We start from the raw sequence: 25,096 nt of genomic DNA on the forward strand, positions 1-25,096 counted from the left end.
TAATTTAAAATAATCTACCTCCCTCAAAACAAACAAACAAAAATTTTGGGGGTGATAAACAAGATTGGCAAAACATTGATGACTGTTGAGGCAGAGTGCTGAGTATACACGTGTTTGTTATACCAATCTACTTTGCATATTTCCTAAGATTGATATAATAAATTTTTAAAAACAAACACTGAAAAATTCTATTATCAAATGTTTTCTTAAAAAACAAACAAAAACCTGCAGTTACCTGGTAGCTCAGCTGTTAAGGATTCGGCATTGTCCCTGCTTTGGCTCAGGTTCGATCCCTGGCCCTGGAACTTCCACATGCCATAGTAGGGTTCTTTGGGTTTTTTTGCCTTTTTTGGGGGCTGCTTTAGGGGTCAAATCCGAGCTACAGCTGCTGGCCTACTCCACAGTCACAGCAATGCAGGATCTGAGCCGCGTCTGCAACCTACACCACAGCTCATGGCAACGCCGGATCCTTAACCCACTGAGCAAGGCCAGGGATCGAACCCCAACCTCAAGGTTCCTAGTGGGATTCACTTCCACTGCACCACGACGGGAACTCCTGCCTATGCTAATTTGTAAAGCAATAAATGCTACAGTCTGGCTATTCACAAACCACTTAAACAGAAACATTCACTAATGGTGGAAGTGCAATTACTCCAACCACTCGAGAATTAAATTCTAGTTGGATTTAAGGTTTATTATAATTAATGAATAAGGAGACTCTGAAGATGCCAAGATACCCATTATAAGAGTTTATTAGAGTACTGCTCCTCTCAAATTAAAATTTTAGAATATCTAAAGAGCAAAATCTCCATGCTACATGACAACCTGTTCATAATAATACTTCCTTACCAATGTGGATCAATTTAATTTGGTAAAAAAGTACAGGTAACTGAAAAACTACATCTACAGAGAATCTAGGGTGCTTTTACAAAACAATCCTGAAAATACTATATCATTAACAGCTTTACAGCCTAAGAGAAGCAGCAGCTACTAACTTTTTTTTTTTTTTTTTTGGCCATTCCTACAGCAATGCAGAAGTTCTCAGGCCAGGAAATCACATCTGTACCACAGCAGTGACCTGAGCCACAGATCTTAACCTGCTGAGCCATCAGGGAACTCCAAGTATCTGTTAACTTTATCCATAAGCTTCAACCAAAGTTACAGTAAAGGATAAAGATAGCTAAATACATATATGGGCAGACCTGTTTTATTACACTTCGAAGATACTACAGTCTTTACAAAGTTGGTGGCGACCCTGCACTGTCGGATGATGGTTAGCATTGGTAAGTAATAAGGTATTTTTAAATTAAGGCATGCACACTTATTTTAGACATAATTCTATTGGACACTGACTACAGTATAGTGTAGATATAACTTTTATATGAGTGAGGAAAAAATTCATGTGACTCGCTTTATTGTGGTGGTCTGGAACTGAACCCATACCCATCTCTGCGGTATGTCTGTGTAGGTTTTTTTTAACCAAGTTTTCGACTCCTCAAAAATTTCTAGCCTCATCTTTTTGAGGGAGTTAAGCAACTTTCAAACACTAGCCATTCAGAAAGTCCACCACAATTAATTTTCTTTCTTTTTTTTAGGGCCGCACCCACAGCATAAGGAAGTTCCCAGACTAGGGGCCAAATTGGAGTTGTAGCTGGCCTGAGCCACAGCTACAGCAACACTGGATCCAAGCCATGTCTGCAACCTACACTGCTACTCACAGCAATGCTGGATCCTTAACCCACCGAGTGGGGCTAGGGATCAAAGCCACATCCTCATGGATACTAGTCATGTTCCATAGCACTAAGCCATGACAGGAATTCCAATTTTCTAAAGGCATAATCTTACTTACTCTGAGGTTTTTTATCCATTGTATGTGTGAAGCCCCCAGGGCAATAGAGTAGCTTTGCAAAATGCATAGCAACTTCTTTTCTAGATTATAAAAGCTTGAGGAAGACCAACTCTGTCTAAACAAGAGTCACTTCTCACTCAAACTGAGTTTACCTGCTTACCTTCCATGATGTATTGGCAAGTGTTTACGATGGATTCCATGACTTCCTTCCACAAAAGCATTGGGAGGCTTATGGTACACTGAGGCCAAAGAACCAATGTGACAGATGAGCTCATCCAAGAGAGTTGGCTCAATAAGATCTGTCTCCTCAGAGATCAGTGGTTTCTCAGACAAGACGACTTCTTTGGCTGTGACAGGGTCAGTTGAGAGAAGGCGCCAATAAATATAGCCCCGGTCTCGAAGGTCAGGATTATCAGAATCCTAAGGAAAAGACAAAGGCAAGAAGGTTTAAATGTAACCTTTCTCCATACAGAAACACAAATGGTGGAATTAATTATCAAGGCAGCGCTGCGGTGACTTATGCAGAGGTGGCTGTTAAGAAGATATTTAGACTCAATATATTGTTAATATAGTCATAACTGTAATTAATATTTCAACAAATTTAAATATAAATTGAGGTGGGTTAGTTCTAAGACCCAAATTCGAAAGGAAGTTGGGTAAAGAGAAACTAAGTTTAACCCAGTAAAAATTAACTGCTTGAGATGACTTTGGGACATAAAAATAATGTGTTTTTTTGTTTTCTTTTTTTTTTAGCTGGGCCCGGGGCTTGCAGAAGTTGCTGGGCCAGGGATCAAACTCATGTCACAGCAGCAACCCAAGCTGCTGCAAGGATGATGACGGATCCTTAACTCACTGTGCCACAAGGAAATTCCCAGACACAAAAGAAAAGTCTTAAACTGCTATAAATATTAGCAGTATTATTTATGAAACACACCTTACATATATTGACCCATACTTGAGTATCTCTTATGGAGACACTGGCTAGGTCCAATAAATAAAAACACACAGTGTCTGATTTTAATGAGCTCAGAGTATTAATTATTACAATATAGTATGAGAGGTACTATTATCTAAATAATAAAACTGTTAAAGCACATAACAGTGCTTCTGAAAGGGGTGACACTCAGGTGGTGCTGTTTCTTCTGTGGCAGTTTAAAATTAATTTTATATGTGGTCAAGGCTAAGAAAAATTAATCATAAAGGTCATAACTACTTATTTGTTTATTTTTGGTCTTTTTGTCTTTTTAGGGCTGTACCTGCAGCATATGGAAGTTCCCAGGCTAGGGGGCCAATTGGAGCTATAATTGCTGGCCTACACTACAGCCACAGCAACTCAGGATCCAAGCTATGTCCGAGACCTACACCACAGCTCATGGCAACGTGGGATCCTTTAACCCACTGAGCGAGGCCAGGGATCGAACCTGCATCCTCATGGATGCTAGTCAGGTTCATTAACCACTAAGCCACAACAGGAACTCCAAGGTCACAGCACAATTTAAAAATGTATAACATGAAAATAAGTCTCCTCCAGAGAGCCTCCCTGCCTGCCCTCTTGCATCTCTCACAAGCGTCCTATCTTAATAAATCTATTTCCTGCCTATCCAAAAAAAAGGGTCTCCTCCAATCATCCAACTCTTCTTCTCCTTAACTCCCACCCCAAAATAGCCATATTAACAGTGTGGTATATATCTTGCCAGAGAGCTCCCACATATACACAACATATTATTAAAGATAACAATCAGTCCCATTTCAATTTCCATATTTAAAACACACATGCAAATATATTTTATTTAAACTAGGCCACTGTGAGGGTTTCCATATAAGTTTCTATGTAAGCAAATGAAACGGTTCATGATTTTGCCATTTAAGGCACTCAATACCAGCAGTGACCCTGATGCCTTTTTTTTTTCCTTTTTTTTTTTTTAAATTTTCCCACTGTACAGCACCCTGATGCTTTTAAAGAGTTTTTCTTAATCATGTATTGTTTAATTCGCACTCAAAATGCATTGCTGGTTAAACACAAAAAGTATATAGAACACTGAGATACAGCAAATTAAAACTATATCGGAGTTCCCATCGTGGCGCAGTGGTTAACGAATCCGACTAGGAACCATGAGGTTGCGGGTTCGATCCCTGCCCTTGCTCAGTGGGTTAACGGTCTGGCGTTGCCATGAGCTGTGGTGTAGGTTGTAGACGCGGCTCGGATCCCGCGTTGCTGTGGCTCTGGCGTACGCCGGTGGCTACAGTTCCGATTCAACCCCTAGCCTGGGAACCTCCATATGCCGCGGGATCGGCCCAAGAAATAGCAACAACAACAACAACAAGACAAAAGCCAAAAAAAAAAAAATTATAAAAACGGTACATCTTACCTCAAGATAATCTTTATCACATTCATGGGCTGCATTATTCTAACAGAAATGCACACACATATGCATTATTTTTATTACAGTATCAGTAATATTTGAAACACCAGGGTTAGAAAAAGGCAAGTGATAACATCCACTTTAGATGAGTCCGTTTTGTTGCATGATGGGTGGAGGGGCGTGCTGATCTGCACCTGAGACAGGGTTTATAAATAGCTGCCTGAAAACTCCTCACCTAGATTTTCATTTGGAAACAAAGCTTGAACATTACAAAACAAACAAGTTGATGCTGGGAGTTCAAACTGAACTGAACTAGTACCCATGAAGGATGAGGGTTCAATCCCTGGCCCTGCTCAGTGGTTTAAGGATCTGGCGTTGCCATGAGCTGTGGTGTAGGTTGCAGACACAGCTCGGATCCTGAGTTGCTGTGGCTGTGGCGTAGGCTAGCAGTTGCAGCTCCGACTCGCCTGGGAATTTCCATATGCCACGGATACAGCCCTAGAAATTAAAAAAAAAAAAAAAAAAAAAGAGCAAATATAAGCTTCTTCAAGCGTCACATCAGGAAAGCAATCCCCACCCCAACTTTTATTGATATTTAAATGAAAAGTTAAATTTTAATTTGTATATTCATTCCCTAAAGCATGTCATTTAAAATCTGTAGAGTAATTATGGTTTTTATTCCGCCATGAAAATGAACACTACACATCACTTAAGTGCGAAAATTTGGTTTATCTTCATACAACAGTAACGTTGTTAAGGATATTAAAGTAAATTACAAAACACAACTTAATAATACACTGATCAAAAGAAATTTCACTTCAAATTATTTCTCTCACATATCAGGTAACATATCTAATCAAATGGTCAAAAAAAAATTACTGTGGGATTTACAAAATTATACATACTTCTACGAAAAAAGCTTGTTCCCCCAACAAATTCAAAACACTGCAATAGGATTTGCCCTTGTGGCCCAGTGGAAAGGAACCTAACTAGTATCCATGAGGATGCAGGTTTGATCCCTGGCCCTGCTCAGTGGGTTAAGGATCCAGCAATGCTGTGAGCTGCAGTGTAGGTTGCAGACGTGGCTTGATTCCTGAGTTGCTATTACTGTGGTGTAGGCTGGCGGCTGTAGATACGATTCGACCCCTAGACTGCGAACTTCCATATGTCGCTAGTGTGGCCCTAAAAAGACAAAAAACAAAACAAAACAAAATCCTATAATGCACATCAACATTTTAATATACCAGGAACCTGCTGTATAGCACAGGGAACTATACCTAATTATTTGTGATGGAACATGATGGAAGATGATGTGAGAAAAAGAATGCATATAAATGTATAACTGGGTCACCTTGCTGTACAGCAGAAGTTGACAGAACATCGGAGCCAAATCACAGAGTTTTTGATTCCATTATGTCAGAAGTGGGGCCCAGTAATTTTTATTTTTAACAATCGGTACAAGTGATTTTGATGATGGTGGTCTCTAGTTCACAGCAAGATGAAGACTTCTTGGTCTTAGTTTGTAGATATACTAAAAAAAATCCAATCGCTTCTGTGTATTCTTTACTAATTTCTCTATAACTATCAAAGCAAAAAAAGAGAGACAAAATTCTAAAATAAAGCCATAGATCCAAGGGTTGCTTTTCCCCTAATAACAATACTTCTAATTATACCACCATTTTATCTAAATTACAAGCACAAAGGAGTTCCCATTGCAGCAGGAACTGGCAGAAAGGAATCTGACTAGTATCCATGAGGATGAGGGTTTGATCCCTGGCCTCGCTCAATAGGTTAAGGATCCAGCTGTGGTGTAAGTCGAAGGCGTGGCTCAGATCCTGAGTTGCTATGGCTGTGGCATAGGTCGGCAGCTGTAGCTCCGATTTGACCCCTAGCCTGGGAACTTCCATATGCCCTGGGCACAGCCCTAAAATGCAAAAAGAAAAAAAATTACAAGCACAAAGATTTCACATGTACTTATTGAACTCTCAGCATAGGTAAAGAACAGGGTTAATTAAGCCTACTATAAAGACAGGAGAACAGTAGTATGGCAGAGAAACTTGCTCAGTTGTGTCCTGAACCAGTGAGTATAGCAGAAACAGAACCCCACCACCCAATTCAAATTAACACAGTTCAGCAGATCACACTACCCTCAACTTAAACCAGCCACAAATATTAAATAGTTCTTATTTCACAAACTTGAGAAAAAAATTCCAGAGGAAATTTCCAATGGAAAAGACTTACATAAATGTGCTTATTCTTAATATGCTAATGCCTCAGATTTCCTTAACTGGACAGAAAAGGCAAATCTAGAGAAGCCATTTACTAATTATTTATAGCCAAATATGAAATAATCTTCTACAATAATCTTAAAACTACTAAGGTCACATATACGTACTGGCTTACACAACAGTGCTTCAGGCAGGGAACAAGGGACGTGCATTCTCAAAAGAATTTAACTTTCAAACCTGAGAAGCACAACACAGCGGGTAAGGGCAGAGCCTCTAGAGCAAGGCCACCTGGGTTTGAGTTCTAGTTCTGCCCCATACTAATTCAGCTGGCCTCTCAATGCCTCAGTTTCCTCACCTATAAAACAGGAAGGAAAGTAAGAGTATTAACCCTGGAGTTCCCGTCATGGCGCAGTGGTTAATGAATTCGACTAGGAACCATGAGGTTGCGGGTTCGGTCCCTGCCCTTGCTCAGTGGGTTAACGATCCGGCGTTGCCGTGAGCTGTGGTGTAGGTTGCAGACGCAGCTCGGATCCCGAGTTGCTGTGGCTTTGGCATAGGCCGGTGGCTATAGCTCCGACTGGACCCCTAGCCTGGGAACCTCCATATGCCGAGGGAGCAGCCCAAGAAATAGCAAAAAGACAAAAAAAAAAAAAAAGAGTATTAACCCTTATTGAAACTGAGTTGCTGGAGTTCCTGTTGTGGTTCAATGGAAACAAATCTGACTAGGATCCATGAGGTTGCAGGTTCAGTCCCTGGCCTTGGTCAGGGGGTTAAGGATCTGGCGATGCCATGAGCTGTAGTGTAGGTATCAGACGTGGCTTGGATTCCGCATTGCTGTGGCTGCGGCATAGGCCAGCATTCGACCCCTAGCCTGGGAACCTCCATATGCCGCAGATGTAGCCCTAAAAAGCAAAGAAAAAAGAAACTGAAAGTTGCTATATAAAGTGCTTAATAGAATGCCTGATACACAGTGAGTACCATACAGATGATTAAGATGTTATTAAGCTTAGAATCAGGAAAGTCTGATGGTTTATTTATACCCTGACTTGTTCTAGAAAAGAATTTCACAAATCTTACAAAAATGTATCTAAGGCTAGATAGAGAATATAAATTAAAATCAAAGGAAAAAAAATAATAAAACACCCTGCAAGCCACAATGACCTACACATTTTCTACAGGAGATGCTTAAATTTGATTCTAAGGTTTCAAACATCTGATATAGTCAGATCAGCCATTCAGAGGAGCTGACTACACACTAATGCATAAAGAAATCCAACGCTGGTTAGGAATTGTCTCATGGGCACTCACAAAGAAGAAAATATATAATGGAATAAATAATAACTTTGATAATAGATCCAAATATAATAGTTTCTCAAGACAACACTTACTGTAGGATGATGGTATCAGTGTAATTAGTAAAAGCAGTTCTATTTGGGGTCCAATATAAGGCAGTCTAGATCCCCAGCTTTCTACTATTCTGGCTTGATTTAGTGGCAAATTTCGACATCTATAAGAACATACAGAATTCTCCCTAAACCCTTTATCTCAGGCAAATACTGTAAGAAGATTGAGTTTGAACTCTGACAAGAACCTAAAGAAAAAAAAAAAAATAGCTCCTCTATGCTGCTTGTTAAATACAGATACACAGGCCTTAAGAGACAATGGAGATGAAGACAAAGTTGAGAACTTGTGAATACAATGGACTCCATCAAGGACACTCACTTGATTATGAGACTAGCCTTATCTTATTTAGAGGGGAGCAGAAAAGGAGCAAGGCCAAAATCCTTTTTAAAAAACTATTTTGACTCCATCTCAGCAGAATTTCAAATGAGTGATCAAGAGTCTAGACTAGGAAATCTAAAATCCTCAATACAGATAATACTAAATAACCATTACCTTGTCGATTACGGAAATTGCTTTGCTCAGGCAAAGGAAGATGCTTCAAACAGAAGTTTTTAAAAACACTTCAAAAAGCTCTTATAAATACATTTTAAAAGATATAAATAATAGGAAAGATGTATTTATTTTCCAATGTGGATGAATGTCAAGTAGAGCCTCAGTAGTTAAGAAAATTTTGTCTATTTCACACATACCTAAACACAGTTATCTTTAATTTGGCTGAGGCATGCATTTGATCACACGATTTGAGTTGCGATAGTCTTTATTTGCTGAGTGATTCTAGGTCACCACCCAACATTCCCCGCTCTACTTTTGTTTCTTACTTTCTACTTCTTATGCCAGCTTTCATGGAGGGCCAAATATTGCTGAGGTTTTGAAATATAGCCTTCAGGGGAGAGTTAAAACTTGAATACAAAGTAGATATTGTATCTACTTTAAAAGAGAAATGCCATTATTCTTGAGGAAAATGAGATTTCTGAAAAACCAAAGAGACTGTATAAATACAGGTTTATCTGCGTTTGGGGGATTTTCTGAAGTGTTAGTACACAAGCCTCATGCCATCTAGAATACACACTAGAGTTCTTTGAATTTGGTTAATTTATATAAAGCTCTTTCTTTCAGGAGTTCCCACTGCAGCTCAATGGTAAAGAACCCGACTAGTATCCATGAAGATGCAGGTTGGATCCTTGGCCTTGATAAGTAGGTTAAGGATCTGGCGCTGCTGTGAGCTGTAGTGTAAGTCACAGACATGGCTCGGATCCTGCATTGCTGTGGCTGTGGCCAGCAGCTGTATCTCCGATTTGACCCCTAGCCTGGATATTTCCATATGCCATGAGTGCAGCCCTAAAAAGACCAAAAAACAAACAAACAAACAAAAAATGACCAAAAAATCCTCTTTCACACATAGCAGAGAGACTCTAGGACCTATAGCAAAAAACAGAAATGAGCTTCAAGGCCCTAAGACAAGGCAAACACATCGCTAGTTTAAAGGGCAATCACCCTGCAGAATCTGTAATAAGCACTACATCACTAAGAAGTGGCAGTTTCTATTCAAAATGACCTCTAATAGCTGACCTATTATACACTAATGTGCAACAGACTTCCTGTGTTCAACCTAAACTGCTCTGGTTCAGAAGACGACCAAGTTTTGCTCTTAGTGCCAAGACATGCCTGATCAGTGAAGGACAACCTCCCAGTCCATTCCTCACGAACAGATGGTGAACCATGGCCTTTCCTTGGCTCCACATGATCATTTGCTTCATCATACCCACTGCAATGGCCTGACCCATTGAACGGTTGACTTCATCATCCATGAAGGCTTAAGAGGCTTGGGAAAACAGCATGCTAAAAAAGTTCATTTATAATTTGTTGATAGATCTCTATTAATGGAGAAAACTGAGTTGCAAGGGGTAGGGGTAGAACACCTCTGTTTTGTGAATATTAATTTTCTGACATCCTTTAATTCAACCCCTCCTGGTCAAATGCTCCCTTAAAAGATGATCAAGCAGATAATGCCCAGTAATGATTATATGAATCAATAATCAGATAACACAATTATCTCAATTTTTAGCTTAAGGCCTTCTTCACATTTTTGTGTTTATTGATTGTGAGAAAATATCACTTTCACAAAGGTGTATCCTTCATTAACATTAAAGAGTTAAAGTTCAATTTTCATGAACTATCACTAAAAACTGGAGTCGGTCAATTCATTTAAAAGCCATACAACCAGTTCTAATTCAGTAGAATATGTAAAAGAGGCAATGTTTTTATTTTTTAACAAAATCTAAAGATTGTACTACTCCCGTTTAAAATCTTCCCAAATGAGCCTTCTAGGGAAAAGTTTGACAATTTCCTAGAATTTAAAACAAGATAAATCAAGCCCATGTTTTTTTCCAGATTTCTTACCTGTGTTGCCAAACTCAAGACCTGCTGTACCAGCTCCTGTGTTTCTGAAGGTTTCTTGAGAAACAGCTTCACTATGGCAGTAAGCAGAGTGAGCTGCACCTAAGCAATATAATTTAACAGATAAAGTGAAAGACACTTGCATTATTCCACACCATCATTTCCAAAGTGGTGTTTCCCCAACTATGACTTATTATGAAGTCTTTCTGATTAAGAGATATTGGTCAAAACTCAGCCAATATCAGTAACGGCAGTCAAAGGTTTTCATTAACCAAAAACTCACTAGCCTCCCATCTCCAAAATGAATTTTTAGCATCAAAATTACTCGTTTGTTTCTGGCCCAGATAATCACCTGTATATCTTCAAGTACACGTTAACATAGTGATGGCAATAAAACTGACTCCTGACCAAATTCTTTATTATTTACTTCCATGAAAATCTACAACTTTCAGGGAATCAGAGAATCATGTATCATACAGAGGAAAAAGCCAAGACAGTAATATGCCAAATCATGCTAATTAAGAGTGGCCTGCTGAACCATGAAACCACTGGCCTGTATATGTTCCTTGTAAGGGTATTAAAATTACTACAATGGATTACATACATGAAATTCAATTTGTAGTGAGTACAAATGGCAGGGGAAAAAAGTTTAATAATTTATTTGCTTCTCTAAGTCTATGGCTCAAAAGATCACATCTCTTAATGTTAATAGAGAACAGAGAGAAGATAGGAAGGGGTCTAACCATCCACAGAGAATCTTTCCAAACTGCACATGCCAGCCTCCAGCCCAGGTGCAAGTGAGCCACAACCATTACTAAGAGTAACAGGTAATCATCTTCAGGTAACAGAAAATTTAAAAGGAGTAACTACTGCTCTAGGACAGTCACCGCAGCTGCAGCATCACCACCTTGGACCTTGTAAGAAACGAACGTGTGTAGTAAGCCTATCTCAGACCTACTAATTCAGAAAGGCTAGGGATGGGGCCTAGCAACTGATGCTTTACCACAGGCTACACTGTGCTTAGGGGCATCTAAGGCTCATTAATGTTTGAGAACCATTGGTCTAAGTCAGGCAGGCTTGTTTCACCAGAAGTTAGCATAGGAGTTCCTGTCGTGGCACAGTGGTTAACAAATCCGACTAGGAACCATGAGGTCGCGGGTTCGATCCCTGCCCTTGCTCAGTGGGTTAACAATCCGGCGTTGCCGTGAGCTGTGGTGTAGGTTGCAGACACGGCTCGGATCCCGCGTTGCTGTGGCTCTGGCGTAGGCCGGGGGCTGCAGCTCTGATTCAACCCCTAGCCTGGGAACCTCCATATGCCGCGGGAGCAGCCCAAAGAAATAGCAAAAAAGACAAAAAAAAAAAAGAAGTTAGCATAACTAGAAAAAAATCACCCTTTTGGGAGAAAAATCCCATTTTTCATTTTACACACACAAAACTAACTGAACTCCACTTTCTCTGAAATCTTCCCTGAAAGATCTATTATATAAGATATAGATGAGAACTTACCTGGGTGCTTTCATCATGAAAACCTTCCAGGAAACTCTCTAGTAATTCATCTGCATTGTCGATTCTTTCAGCATATTCTCCCACAATCCAAATCATAGCTGCTCGAGCATCTGGCTCATCCAGTGAGTCTAAGTTCTCACACAGTGTAGCTATGATACTTTCGTACCTGAAATAACAAAATGGACCATGGTTACTGAGGGCAAAACTGATAACTGTATTCAACAATGAAGGCTAAAAGCAAAGCCATGGACAAGGTACCCTAAACCAAACCACCAAACTCCAAAGGCTTTTAGTCAACAGAATGTACAGGCTTTATGCCAGAAGATTATAAATGTCCTCAATTTCCCTTCAATTATATTTTAATAACTAGATCTTAAATGAAAGCTTATCAGATACTCTTTTCACAAGGAAAAACTAACCTGTGATATAAGATAATACCACTGGCTATTGACCGACAATGTGAATCAACTATAATAGAAAAAATAAAAAGCTTAAAAAAAAAAAGAAAAAAGAAAGATAATACCACTATCTTACATTTCCAACAGTCCTTTCTTAAAACTAGGTCAGAGAATGTACCTATTCATTTTGCCTTCATCATAGAGAACAAAATTCCACTTTACTTTTAGGAAAATGGAGTCAGACAACAACATCCAGACTAGAAATAGTAATATTTGTCTCTTACTCTACCTATCTCTGCTTTCTCTAGAAATCTGTATGTTCTTTCCTCCCAAGGCACCCACATTAATGACTAATGAATTGCTTTGTAGAAACAAGTAATCAAATATTTATTTTATAGGTCCATAGCTCTCTCACTCTTTACCATGCTGAATCCATCTCCCTGGCTAATGTAGTTTTCAACATCAGAATGAAAACATACAATAATTGAGATAAGGACAACTGAATAATACACTTATTATTTGCCCTACTTTCCCCAATTAAAACCAGGTTTTTGATAGCTCTTTCTTAAACAGTCACAATCCCTCATTAATGCAAACCAGAAATGGACACTTTTTTTCCCAATCATTTTTGGACGTAAATCTCCACACTTGATCAAGAAGTTTAGAAATCCACCCTCCTCCTCTTTTCTGGGAGAGTGGTAAAAGTTTATGATTCTTTTTTCAAAAATATCATTTCTAAAATTAAAAAATATATAGTTTATAATGCTTAACAAGCCACTACTTGGCTTAAAACATTTCTTCTAATTTTGAGTCTACCACTAAGCTAACTTACTGCAAATCACTTCATTTCACATTACCTTTAAAAACTAATCAGGAGGGAGTTCCCGTCGTGGCGCAGTGTTTAACGAATCCGACTAGGAACCATGAGGGTGCGGGTTTGATCCCTGGCCTTGCTCAGTGGGTTAAGGATCCGGCGTTGCCGTGAGGTGTGGTGTAGGTCGCAGATACAGCTCGGATCCTGCGTTGCTGTGGCTCTGGTATAGGCTGGTGGCTACAGCTCCGATTGGACCCCTAGCCTAGGAACCTCCATATGCCACGGGAGTGGCCCAAAGAAATAGCAAAAAGACAAAAAAAACAAAACAAAACAAACCTAATCAAAAGCCCCAGGACAATATATCCCCCTATAATTACAGGGCAAAATGAGATTTAGGATGCTTATTAGATCTACTCTTATTTCACTCTTTTGGAATTCTAAATTGTTTACCTTCAAAAGGAAATTTTAAAAAGTATTTTTGTTTCATAAACATGTCTCAATGTGAAAATTTTTTCTTATGAGACAATGTAGATTTTTGCATATCTTTATTTTAGGGCTGCATCTGTAGCATATGCTAGGGGTCAAATTGGAGCTACAGCTGCCAGTCTACGCCATATTCCAGCAACTCGGGATCCAAGCCACATCTGCGACCTACACCACAGCTCACGGCAACACCGATTGTTAACCCACTGGGAGGCCAGGGATTGAACCTGTATCTTCACAAATACCAGTCAGGTTGACTACTGCTGAGCCACGACAGGAACTCCCGATTTTGCCTATCTTAATGAAAGCAGCTATATAATACCTCAGAAGAGGCCTGGAACTCTGATACTTTATTGTTACATGTTTTATAATTTTCTACAAGTACTAGGTAACATACCAAGTGAACAGTCAAGCTGTCACCTTCCTGGATTTTATAATAGAGTGGCCATATAATTTATCATTCAAACTGAGATTTCTAAATGAAAAGGGGAACAATTACTAACAGACATAAACTAAACAGACATAAACTAAATGATGCCCAGACAACCTGAATTATATGGGTATTCTATTTAACTGTAACTGAACCACCACCAAAGAATCTGATTAACTTTGTCTTTTTAGGGCCACACCCACGGCACACGGAGGTTCCCAGGTTAGGGGTTGAATTAGAGCTGCAGCTGCTGGCCCATGCCACAGCCACAGCCACACCAGATCTAAGCTGCATCTGTGACCTACACTACAGCTCAAGGTAATGCTGGATGCTTAAACCACTGAGCAAGGCCAGGGATCGATCCTGTGTCTTCATGGATGCTAGCCAGATTTGTTTCTGCTTAGCCACAACGGGAACTCCTGATTAACTTTAATATATGCCCATCAACAATGCATTTTTCAGAGAGAGCTTTAATTCTTCTAAAAGTGATAAAGCAGGTTGAAAAATCAGATTTTAACCCCTGTGCTAACCACTTTTATGTTTCCGATTTTTTTTTTTTTTGGCTGGGCCCGTGGCATCCAGAGTTCCCAGGGCAGGGATCAAACCTGCATCACAGCAGTGACCTGAGCCATAGCAGTACAACACTAGATCCTTACCTTGCTAGGCCAACAGGGAACTCCTATGTTTCTGATTTTTAATATTATTCAATTATGATCAGTATAGTACAAAGAATAACTCTTACCTAGCCAGTCTCAAAGTGCCTTACTTAAACATTTCTTAAATGATCTGAGGAAACGGGGCAGAAGTATTTGGACATACTTGTTGGGATATTTGCGGAAGATGTCCCTGATGACAACAATCGCCTCTTGGACCACATAATTTACTTTGGTTTGGATAAGATCCAGCAATGTGCTTACACAGCGCTCTGCAGATTGCTGTGAAGAGGAATAAAGTGAGACGTAAGATGAGCTATTTAATAACACAATCTCAACATAAAAAAATTTTTTTTAAACATTCAGGTGCATCAATCAGACTAAAACATGAGATACTTAATTTGACCATGCTCATCTAGAGGCTGAGTAATCTGATGAAAATATACAGAAGTTTTAGATCCACCCAAAATTTTATTCATTTCAAAAAAGTCAGTTCGAGTAAAACAAACAAACAAACAAACAAAAAACATCTTGGATAGCCAGGATGACAGAAATGAGAAGAAAGCAAACATCACGGTAGGAGGAACGAATAAGAATGAAAGAATAAGCCAAGACAGGAGGTCTTTATCTGGAGTTGATGAGTGAGTGCAGAGAGGAGAGGCATCTTTAAACCTCTTGAAACAAAACTGCTAAATTTTATATGTTCACAAAGCATGTTATCCAGGGAGAGGGACCACAGTTTTCATTATATTTTCAAAGTTATCTGTGATTCAAAAAATCCAAAGGAAAATTTGCTACACTGAAAGTGTATGGTCTTAGATAAACTGCAGTCTTCCACAGCCTGAAGTTCATCTATAAAATAGAATTTAATCTATTAATTCTAAACCTATGGAAGATGGAGTTCCCATCGTGGCGCAGTGGTTAATGAATCCGACTAGAAACCATGAGGTGGAGGGTTCGGTCCCTGGCCTCGCTCAGTGGGTTAAGGATCCGGTGTTGTCGTGAGCTGTGGTGTAGGTCACAGATGAGGCTCGGATCCCAAGTTGCTGTGGCTGTGGTGTAGGCCAGTGGCTACAGCTCCGATTCGACCCCTAGCCTGGGAATGTCCATATGCCACGGGAGTGGCCCTAGAAAAGTCAAAAAGACATAAATAAATAAATAAATAAATAAATAAATAAATCTATGGAAGAATACAAGGAACAAAACTAATGTATTAAAACTATAAGTCATAGTTTTTAAAAAAAGGGCTCCAGAAGAGAGATCCTAAAACTTAAGGACTGATTTGTCATACATTACAATGTACTATGTTGGGTCGCTCCATTATTTGCCTCCTGATAAGGTGCAATAGGAAATACACAGCATGCAAGCAGCTCTTGTTTACTTGTTTGTTTATTTATTTTTTGTCTTTTTTTGGTCTCTTCTAGGGCTACACTCGTGGCATATGGAGGTTCCCAGACTAGAGGTCTAATTGGAAACGTAGCTACTGGCCTAAGCCACAGCCACAGACAGCAACGTGGGATCTGAGCTGTCTGTGACCTACACCACAGCTCACAGCAATGCCAGATCCTTAACCCACTGAGTGAGGCCCGGGATCGAACCTGCAACCTCATGGTTCCTAGTCGGATTCGTTAACCACTGAGCCACGACGGGAACTCCAAGCAGCTCTTGTTTAGAATTTGATTTGAACAATTGTAAAAAGACATTCAGACACAATTAGGGAAAATAGAACATGGACTGGGTATTCAATGAAATTAAGAATTTTATTTATTTTTGGCTGCAGGCATAGCACAGTGAAGTTCCCAGGCCAAAGATCAACCTCGCACCATGGCAGCAACCCAAGCCACTGCAGTGACAATGCCAGATCCTTAACCTGCTGAGCCATGAGGGAACTCCACCCATGTTACTTTTAAACTTTATAAACTACCAATAAAAGAGTATGGCAGAGGGGCAAGGGTAAATATACAATAATTATACATAGAGAATAAGTCCAGATATAAAGAAAAGCATATGGACATACAAAATTTAGTATATGATAACAACAATATTTCATAACAGTAAGGAAAGGATGAATTTTTCTGGTGTTTGATACCCACACTCTAATCATTTTAATTGAAAAAAGATTTCCAATTATTTTTACTGTTGATTAAAAAAAAACCTTTGAGGAGTTCTCTTATAGTGCAGGAGGTTAAGGATCTGGCTTTGTTGCTGCTGTGGTGTGGGTCTGATCCCTGACCCAAGAACTGTCATATGCCACAGGCACAGCCCCCAGCCCCCAAAAAAGATCTTTAAATGGTAAAAACAAAAGCAGGAGTTCCAGTCGTGGCGCAGTGGTTAACGAATCCAACTAGGAACCATGAGGTTGCAGGTTCGATCCCTGGCCTTGCTCAGTGGGTTAACGATCCGGCGTTGCGGTGAGCTGTGGTGTAGGTTGCAGACGCGGCTCAGATCCCGTGTTGCTGTGGCTCTGGCGTAGGCCGGTGGCTACAGCTCCGATTAGACCCCTAGCATGGGAACCTCCATATGCCGCGGGAGCGGCCCAAGAAATAGCAACAACAACAACAACAACAACGACAAAAAAGACAAAAGACAAAACAAAACAAAACAAAACAAAAAAAACAAAAGCAAAAAACCCACTGCCATTAAAGTAAAAATAAAGATGAATTTTATGTAATTCTGAGATAAGGCACAATTTTCTAGGTGTGCCACTAAAGACAGCACTGAGAGAACTCACTACATAAGGAAATCAAACCCTATGTGCCAAGAAGTTAAATGAAATCAAAAGGGAAAAAACTGGGAAAATAACTACTAAGGAAATGAAGGGTTAATAAGCTTAATTACAATGGACTTTTTTTTTTTTTTTGGTTTTTTGTCTTTTTAGAGCTTCACCCAGAGGATATGGAGGTTCCCAGGCTAGGGGCTGTAGCTTGTGGCCTACGCCACAGCCACAGCAGTGCAGGATCCTAGCCTCATCTGCAACCTACACCACAGCTCACAGCGAGGCCAAATCCTTAACCCACTGAGTGAGGCCAGGGATCGAACCCACAACCTCATGGTTCCTAGTTTGATTCATTTCTGCTGCAACACGACAGGAACTCACCATGGGATTTTTTGGTTTGTTTTCATAAAGGACTTTATAAAAAATCAATATGAATACATTATAAGTCAACTATACTCCAAAAATCTAAATTAAAAAGTATAAAAGATAATCCACTGAAAAGAGATGTACAGAACATGAAAAAGCAATTCCCAATGGCTTTATGAACATAATGAAAAAAATGTTCACTTTGGAGTTCCTGTCATGGTGCAGTGGAAGCAAATCCAACTAGGAACCATGAGGTTGTGGGTTCAATCCCTGGCCTTGCTCAATGGGTTAACGATCTGGCGTTGCCATGAGCTGTGGTGTAGGTCGCAGACTCGGCTTGGATCTGGCATTGCTGTGGCTCTGGCATAGGCCGGCAGCAACAGCTCCGATTAGACCCCTAGCCTGGGAACCTCCATATGCCATGGGTGTGGCCTTAAAAAGACAAAAGACAAAAATAAATAAATAAATAAATGTTCACTTCAACTAGAGATCAGAGATTTGGATACAAGTACTATTCACAATAGCCAAGACTTGGAAACAACCCAAATGACCATCATAGATGAATGGGTTAAGAAGATGTGGTACACGTATACAATGGAATACTACTCAGGCATAAAAAAGAACAAAAATGCCATTTGCAGCAACATGGATGCAACAAGAGAATTTCATACTAAGCGAAGTTTAGTCAGAAAGAGCAGGACAACTACCATATGATATCGCTTATCTGTGGAATCTAAAATATGGCACAAATGAACCTATCTATAAAACAGAAACAGACTCACAGACATAACAGACTCGTGGCTGCCAAGGGGCGGGGGGACTGGGATGGAGAGGCAGTTTGGGGTTACTAGATGCAAACTATTACAATTAAAATGGATAAGCAATGAGGTCCTACTGTAGGGCACTAGGAACTATATCTACTCTCTTGGGATAGACCATGATGCAAGCTAACATGAGAAAAGGAATGTATATATGTATGACTGGGTCACTTTGCTGTACAGCAGAAATGGCACAGCACTGTAAATCAACTATACTTTATTTAAAAATTTTTGGCTACAATTTTGGACCCTCTCTATGTTATTTGAAAAAAAGAGCAAAAACAAGTTTGAGATCCATACAGGAAGGGAAAGGCTAAATAATTACGAAGCTATCACACATTATGTCTATAAACCACTAAAAATGATATAAAATACCATCAATAACATGGAAAAATGTCCAGGTATAAGTGAAAAGAGCAGACTATAAAACATTAATAAATAGCATTCATAGAATGACCTCATCTTTATAAAAAACATACCTGTTTATGGAGGACTATATAAACGACATTTGAAATTATGTCCAGTCATCTTTGGGAGGGTAGAATGGGGGTAGAAGAAAACAGAGTGCTCTGCTTTTAACTTGTCTTATTTTATCTTGATCTACAAAAACTAGAAATTGTAAACACCAAAGAAGAGAAGACTAGGAAGTGAGGAATCCTGCTCTTAGTGCCTTGATCGTTCTCAAACAGAATCAAACAAGTAACTCTCTCACAAGTCATTTTATTTGTAAGACAAAGAAGGATTGGGGTTTATTTTCTCCTTTTAAAGAAATCGGTATGAAGGGAGTTTCCACCATGGCACAGTGGAAAGGAATGTGACTAGTATCCATGAGGATGTGAGTTTTCTGCTGGCCTCGCTCAGTGGGTCAGGGATCTGGCGTTGCCATGAACTGTGGTGTAGGTCACAAATGTGGCTCGGACCCAGTGTTTTTGTGGCTGTGGTGTGGGCCAGCAGCTGTAGCTCCGATTCGACCCTTAGCCTGGGAACTTACCCATATGCCATGGGTGCGGCCCTAAAAAGCGAAAAGCAAAAAAAAAGGTATGAAGTTCCCTGGTGGCCTAGTGGGTAAGGATCCAGTGTTGTCACTGCTGTGGCTCAGGTTCAATCCCTGGCCTGGGAACTTTTGCATGCCTGAAATAGGTATATTCTGTAAATATATACAACTTTAATTTGTCAATCATACCTCAATGAAGCTGGAGGGAGAATGTAAAAATCTATTTAAAAATCAACAACAACAACAAAAAAGAAGAGGCAGAAGGTACTGAAAAAACTAGTACTATAGGATTGCTTTCTCACTGCTATTAACTCAAAAGTTTATGCTTAATCTTTAACTTAACTAATTTACTATGACAAAATTATACATTTTTTCAACTCAGGATACTTAAAGCAACATAGAAACACCTGTATTTACAGTCATGATAAAAATACAACTCCAACTCTTAACAACACCTAGGTTTTCCAGTAAGCCTGTTCTCTTAGCTAAGCATCAAACTAAAAAAAAAAGTTTTTTTGTTTTTTTTTGTCCTTTTTTTTTGCTATTTCTTGGGCCGCTCCTGCGGCATATGGAGGTTCCCAGGCTAGGGGTCGAATCGGAGCTGTGGCCGCCAGCCTACACCAGAGCCACAGCAACGCAGGATCCAAGCCGAGTCTGCAACCTACACCACAGCTCACGGCAACGCCGGATCCTTAACCCACTGACCAAGTGCAGGGACCGAACCCGCAACCTCATGGTTCCTAGTCGGATTCGTTAACCACTGCGCCACGACGGGAACTCCCCCCAAAAAAGTTTTTTTCCTCATTTGTCATATCTTTGAAACCAATTATACATTAAAAGAAGGGTCAGATGCCCCAAGAAAGCAGCAGCTCAGTTGGGAAGCTATACAGAAAGTCTATTACAATCCCTTCCTGGTTCTTGCTCTTGTCTCACAGATAGGTTAGTTAAAAACACGCAAACATCATCTCTCCTGCCCCAATAATTGTCGTTTGTAGGCAACTCTTTCCAACTGATAATTTCATAACTGAAACAATTCTAGGAAAAGTTCTCAGGTAAAACCAGGTAACTCAAGAGAACACTAGCTAAAAAGGCAAGATTCTTAAAAGCTGATCTTGGGCTTCTAGAGGAAGTTCATTCCTCACACAATCGCATATTCCCACCAGGGCACCCAAATCAAAGGAGAAGTGAGAGCCACCAGAAGCTCATCTTTCCCAGATGATGACGGATAACTTTTCCATTAGGCACAATACATGGTACTACCAGCCTCTAGGAATCTAGATGCTTTGAGAACACCTTCTAGTAATTCCAAGGATAGAAAATATCTTTTAACTTTGGCTTATGCTTTTTTTTTTTTTTTTTTTTAGGGCTGCACCTGTGGCATATGGAGGTTCCCAGGCTAGCAGTCAAATTGGAACTGTAGCCACCAGCCTACACCACAGCTACAGCCATAGCCATGCCAGATCCACGCTGCGTCTGTGACCTACACCACAGCTCACAGCAATGGCGGATCCTTAACCCACTGAGGGAGGCCAAGGACTGAACCCAAGTCCTCATGGATGCTAATCAGATTTGTTTCCACTGAGCCAGAATGGGAACTCCATCTTTTAGATTTGGAATGAGACTCTTTAGAGAGCACTGTCAGAGAAGTTAATAAGACAATAACATTCAGGCAAAGAAAAGCACAAAATGACTCTTCTGCTACCAAAACAGCTCTGAAAACTGTCTACATTAATACTATAAGTAGGTGGCTATTTCTCAATTAGAAAAGAATAAAGTTAAGTATGTTAAGTGTGGAGCAACACAAGTATATTAAATACCTGTAGCAATTGAGCTGGCAGAACAAGGAGTAGAAACCAGGGTCAATTAACTTTTGCAATAACACCTAGTCTACCAAATGATTTATCAGCGATAGCTACATGAAGCAGCACTGACATCAATAGTAACAAGAAAGGCCAATTAGGAACTTGTCTTTCAGAGACACTTCTCTGACACAGCTTCTGCTTCCTTCATTTCTATGAAGCACTGGTTATACTGTACAAAGTATTCAAGTAACTATCCTTATGAAATCATACAGTCCAATATGACTCAAAGCAGAACTACACAGTCAAGTAGCAAGAACAGACATGGAGTGCTGAATCCACCATATCTCTAAGAACAGAAGCCGTCATTAATTTCAACACATTTCTGAATGAGGAAAAACAAATGGAGGACTGGGGACTAATGAAGCAGGACAGGAAAAGCTATAGCCCTTAACACCCACTGGAAGGCTGAAACCAAGCTAGAACCAATCTGTCCTCTAAGACATCAGAGAAGCTCTTCAGGAGGACTTCCAAGGGAAGATTAATTCCCTGCCCTAAAGCAGAAACCTGCTAGGTGTCAGGCCTGTCTATTTACGCAGAAGTCCTGACAACGTTTCTGTTATCTCATTCTTAAATATAAATGGGCAGCAACTTACTATATGCATGGTATACGCTTCAATTAAAAAATCACACACAGGGAGTTCTCTTGTGGCACAGCAGGTTAGGTACCTGTTTTGTCATTGCTGTGTCGGGGTTGCTGCTGTAATTCAAGTTCAATCCCTGGCCGGGAAACTTCCAAATGCCATGGGAGTGGCCCAAAAAAATTATTTAAAAAAATCATATAGATATGAAACCTGCACCATGAAATACTCCAGATAATTCAAACTGCAGAAACAACACCAAAAACTATAATTCACATCCCCTGAGACTTAAGAAGTTATTGCAACCACAAAAAAAGGAATGCTTACAAAGTACCAATAACAAGAAAGAGCAATGAAGAGAGGCGGTATGTAAAGATAGCTGTGCAGAAAAGAAAGCAACCAGCCAAAATGCAGCAGGGACTAGAAAGACAGAGGACTAGAAGAGAGAAGGGTCTAGTACAAAAGAAAAGTTTTATAATTTTATAATATACTTGAAAAGCTGGAAGAAGACATCATGCAATGAAGACACACGATGGAATAAAAAAAGAAAGGCCATTATAAACTCCATAAAAAGTAAAAAGTCTCCTTAAGAAAGAAAGTACAATCATTTGTATTGTAGAGGCTCTACATATTTATCATCATAATACGCACAGTAAATTTTGCAAGATGGTAGTTGACAGAAGAAATAAAGACACATTATCTCAATTTACATACATAACATAGGAACAAAAACTCATGATATAATCTACTGCATGACAGGAAGGTAGAAGTAGGAGTGATGAAATACATGAAATAAGTTGCTTATATCATACATAGCAGAGAGTTAACAGAAAATGTCTACAATTGGCAATCAATAAATAATAGCATAAGGATATTAAAGATATGAAAGTAATCAAAATAACTAAAACGAAAAATAATTCCCTCTGGAAAGAGTGGGACCAGGGACAGCTGATTTTCATGACAAATTATTTAATATTTTAACTATGTACTTTATTATTTTAAAAAACTTAAGGATGCATTTTAAAGAAAGTGATGAAGAGAATACTCAGAATCCCATAATGTAACCACAACTACTATGGGACACTTGCCTCCACCTTGATGGCACACCGTCCAATGGCTCGTACAGCTTTGCGTACAAAGTCGACATCCACTTCTGTGGCATATTCCTTCAGTTCTGCTAGAACCTGTTAAAAATCCACAAAGTGAACAATCTTAACTATTCTCCAATAGCAATTTCATGGCCTAGGTTCTCCTGAAGGCAAGATCTTAAGTTTACTTAAGTCTGACCTGAGCAATGTTGGCTTGGGATGCCAAGCGAATCATGATGTCCAATTTCTCTAGTTTCACATAGATGGGATCATTGTACTTCACAAAGAAAACTTTGATTTCCTGCTTCAAGATTTCAGGCCTGTGATACAAAGAAATGCAAGGAAGGTGAGGCATAAATTGATACATCCTTCTGAGTCTGTATTAAAATCTAATTTGTGCCTCTCTGCTCTCCATTCACACACTATATCCTAGGAGGGGAAAAAAAACAAAAAACACAAATTTCCTCTACATCCTTCTAACCAGATCCATTTAGCAGACTATTTTTTTTATCCTTTTTAAGGGTCAAGGTATTTAGTCCCAAGAAGAAACACTGGAAGAACAACCTGCTCTAAACTACCGCCTGAATCATGTTAAGCAGACACTTGCTAGCATACTAAGAGGTCCTTCAAGAGGCAAACTAAATTGTAGAGCATTTAATGTAGGAATACTCAATTGTTAGCCTCCTAGCTCTAGGCAGGTTGCTCTGGCATACAGTAATTTCATTTCCATCCATTAAGTGGAGCTTAACATAGACCTCTTTAATATTGATGTTATTAGGCTTAATTCAAAATTAAAAACTTTAATCATCTTGTGGCACAGCAGGTGAAGGATCCAGTATTGCTGCAGCTGTGGCACAGACTGCAACTGTGGTGTGGGTTCGAGCCCTGGCCCAGGAACTTCAACATGCCACAAGTGTGGCCAAAACACCACCACCACAACCACCACCACCACCACTTCATTTTTTTCCCAACCTTTTTTGGACAATTAGGTTGATGTTCCTCAGGGCAACGTACTGCACCTCTGGCTCCCCAGACAGCAAAGTGACAAGTGGAGGGGCCAACTTCTTCAGCAGCATATTGTAGTAGTCAGAGTCATTGGGTAACAACTCAAGAAATTTCATTAGGACTTTTACCGCTGAAAGCACCACGGCTGAGTTGGCATGAGATAGCCGGGGAGTTACCCGCTCACAGATGCTGAGGGCAGAAAACAAAAGTTAGTATCTTGAATTGTAATTTCTTTGCTCAATCCAGTCTTTAAGGTAATGCTGTCAGAGGTCCCATGGCCCAAGTGTCAAGAAATTAGAGAATCAGTTAGAACATTCAAAACTTCATGCGTAGGTAAATTTGGGATCCAACATTGCAGAAGCCTCATTCCCAGCAAACTACAGGCAGAGCGGGGACATCAGAAGACTTTAGGAAACCAGCAACAAGGGATGTTCAAACTGGAGGCGAACTAGCCAATACCCAAAACACTTGGAAGCTCACACCATTTACCTTCCTGTTTCATAGTCCTCTCTGTCTCCCCACATTATGTAAGGGCTCCCTGCCTCCCAGCCCATTTCTCCTCAACCTACAGAAAGTCAAATTAAGCATTCTGAGAGTGACTTCATAGTGAGAAGTATTAACCAACTGTGGCTGAAGTTTCATTGTAAGATTCAGGAGGAGATGGGCTGATGGGGAAAACTATACAACCTCTTGCCTTCAGGAAAATAAGGGCATCTCAGAAAGGGTTTCTGTGTGTTTGTTTGTTTTTAACATTGCAATATTCTCTTGACCACGTCCTCTCTCCTACCCCTTAACATCTACATGTAAATGCCTCATAAAATCTAGAACACTTGATTATCCACTGAGGGTTCTTCAGAAATTACATCAATTTTGATAGCTCTGAGGCAACATGAGTGGCTGTATTCAGTTAAAGATTCAAGACAAGTAAGCTGTGTTTCCCTCCCTTCCTCCAATATGTCTACTGGGCTGACTCCCTGACCTCCTTCAGGTCTTTATACAAATGTCACTTCCTCAAAGAGGCTTTCCCTGACCACCCCGTATTTCTTATCTCTCTTCCTTACCGTGTCTCTCTTTCGTTTTTTTGTTTTCAGAGCCGAACCTGCAGCATATGGAGGCTCCCAGGCTAGGGTCTAATTGGAGCTAC

General features: G+C 39.9%; 1 protein-coding gene across 3 annotated transcripts in view; it reads right to left on the reverse strand.

Moving 5' to 3' along the window:
- Window positions 1-25,096, reverse strand: part of AP2B1 (adaptor related protein complex 2 subunit beta 1) — a 129,343-nt gene that overhangs the window by 60,720 nt on the left and 43,527 nt on the right. For all 3 annotated transcript variants that reach the window (XM_047758915.1, XM_047758916.1, XM_047758913.1), the window contains exons 7-13: window positions 23,920-24,141; window positions 23,147-23,267; window positions 22,948-23,043; window positions 14,692-14,807; window positions 11,748-11,913; window positions 10,245-10,343; window positions 2,010-2,269 (exon numbers count right to left, since the gene is read on the reverse strand). In XM_047758915.1, coding sequence (XP_047614871.1) covers window positions 2,010-2,269; window positions 10,245-10,343; window positions 11,748-11,913; window positions 14,692-14,807; window positions 22,948-23,043; window positions 23,147-23,267; window positions 23,920-24,141 — 1,080 coding nt within the window. The remainder of the gene's footprint in view (window positions 1-2,009; window positions 2,270-10,244; window positions 10,344-11,747; window positions 11,914-14,691; window positions 14,808-22,947; window positions 23,044-23,146; window positions 23,268-23,919; window positions 24,142-25,096) is intronic.

This window comes from Phacochoerus africanus, chromosome 14 (assembly GCF_016906955.1).
Source record: "Phacochoerus africanus isolate WHEZ1 chromosome 14, ROS_Pafr_v1, whole genome shotgun sequence".
Classification (NCBI taxonomy): Eukaryota; Metazoa; Chordata; class Mammalia; order Artiodactyla; family Suidae; genus Phacochoerus; species Phacochoerus africanus.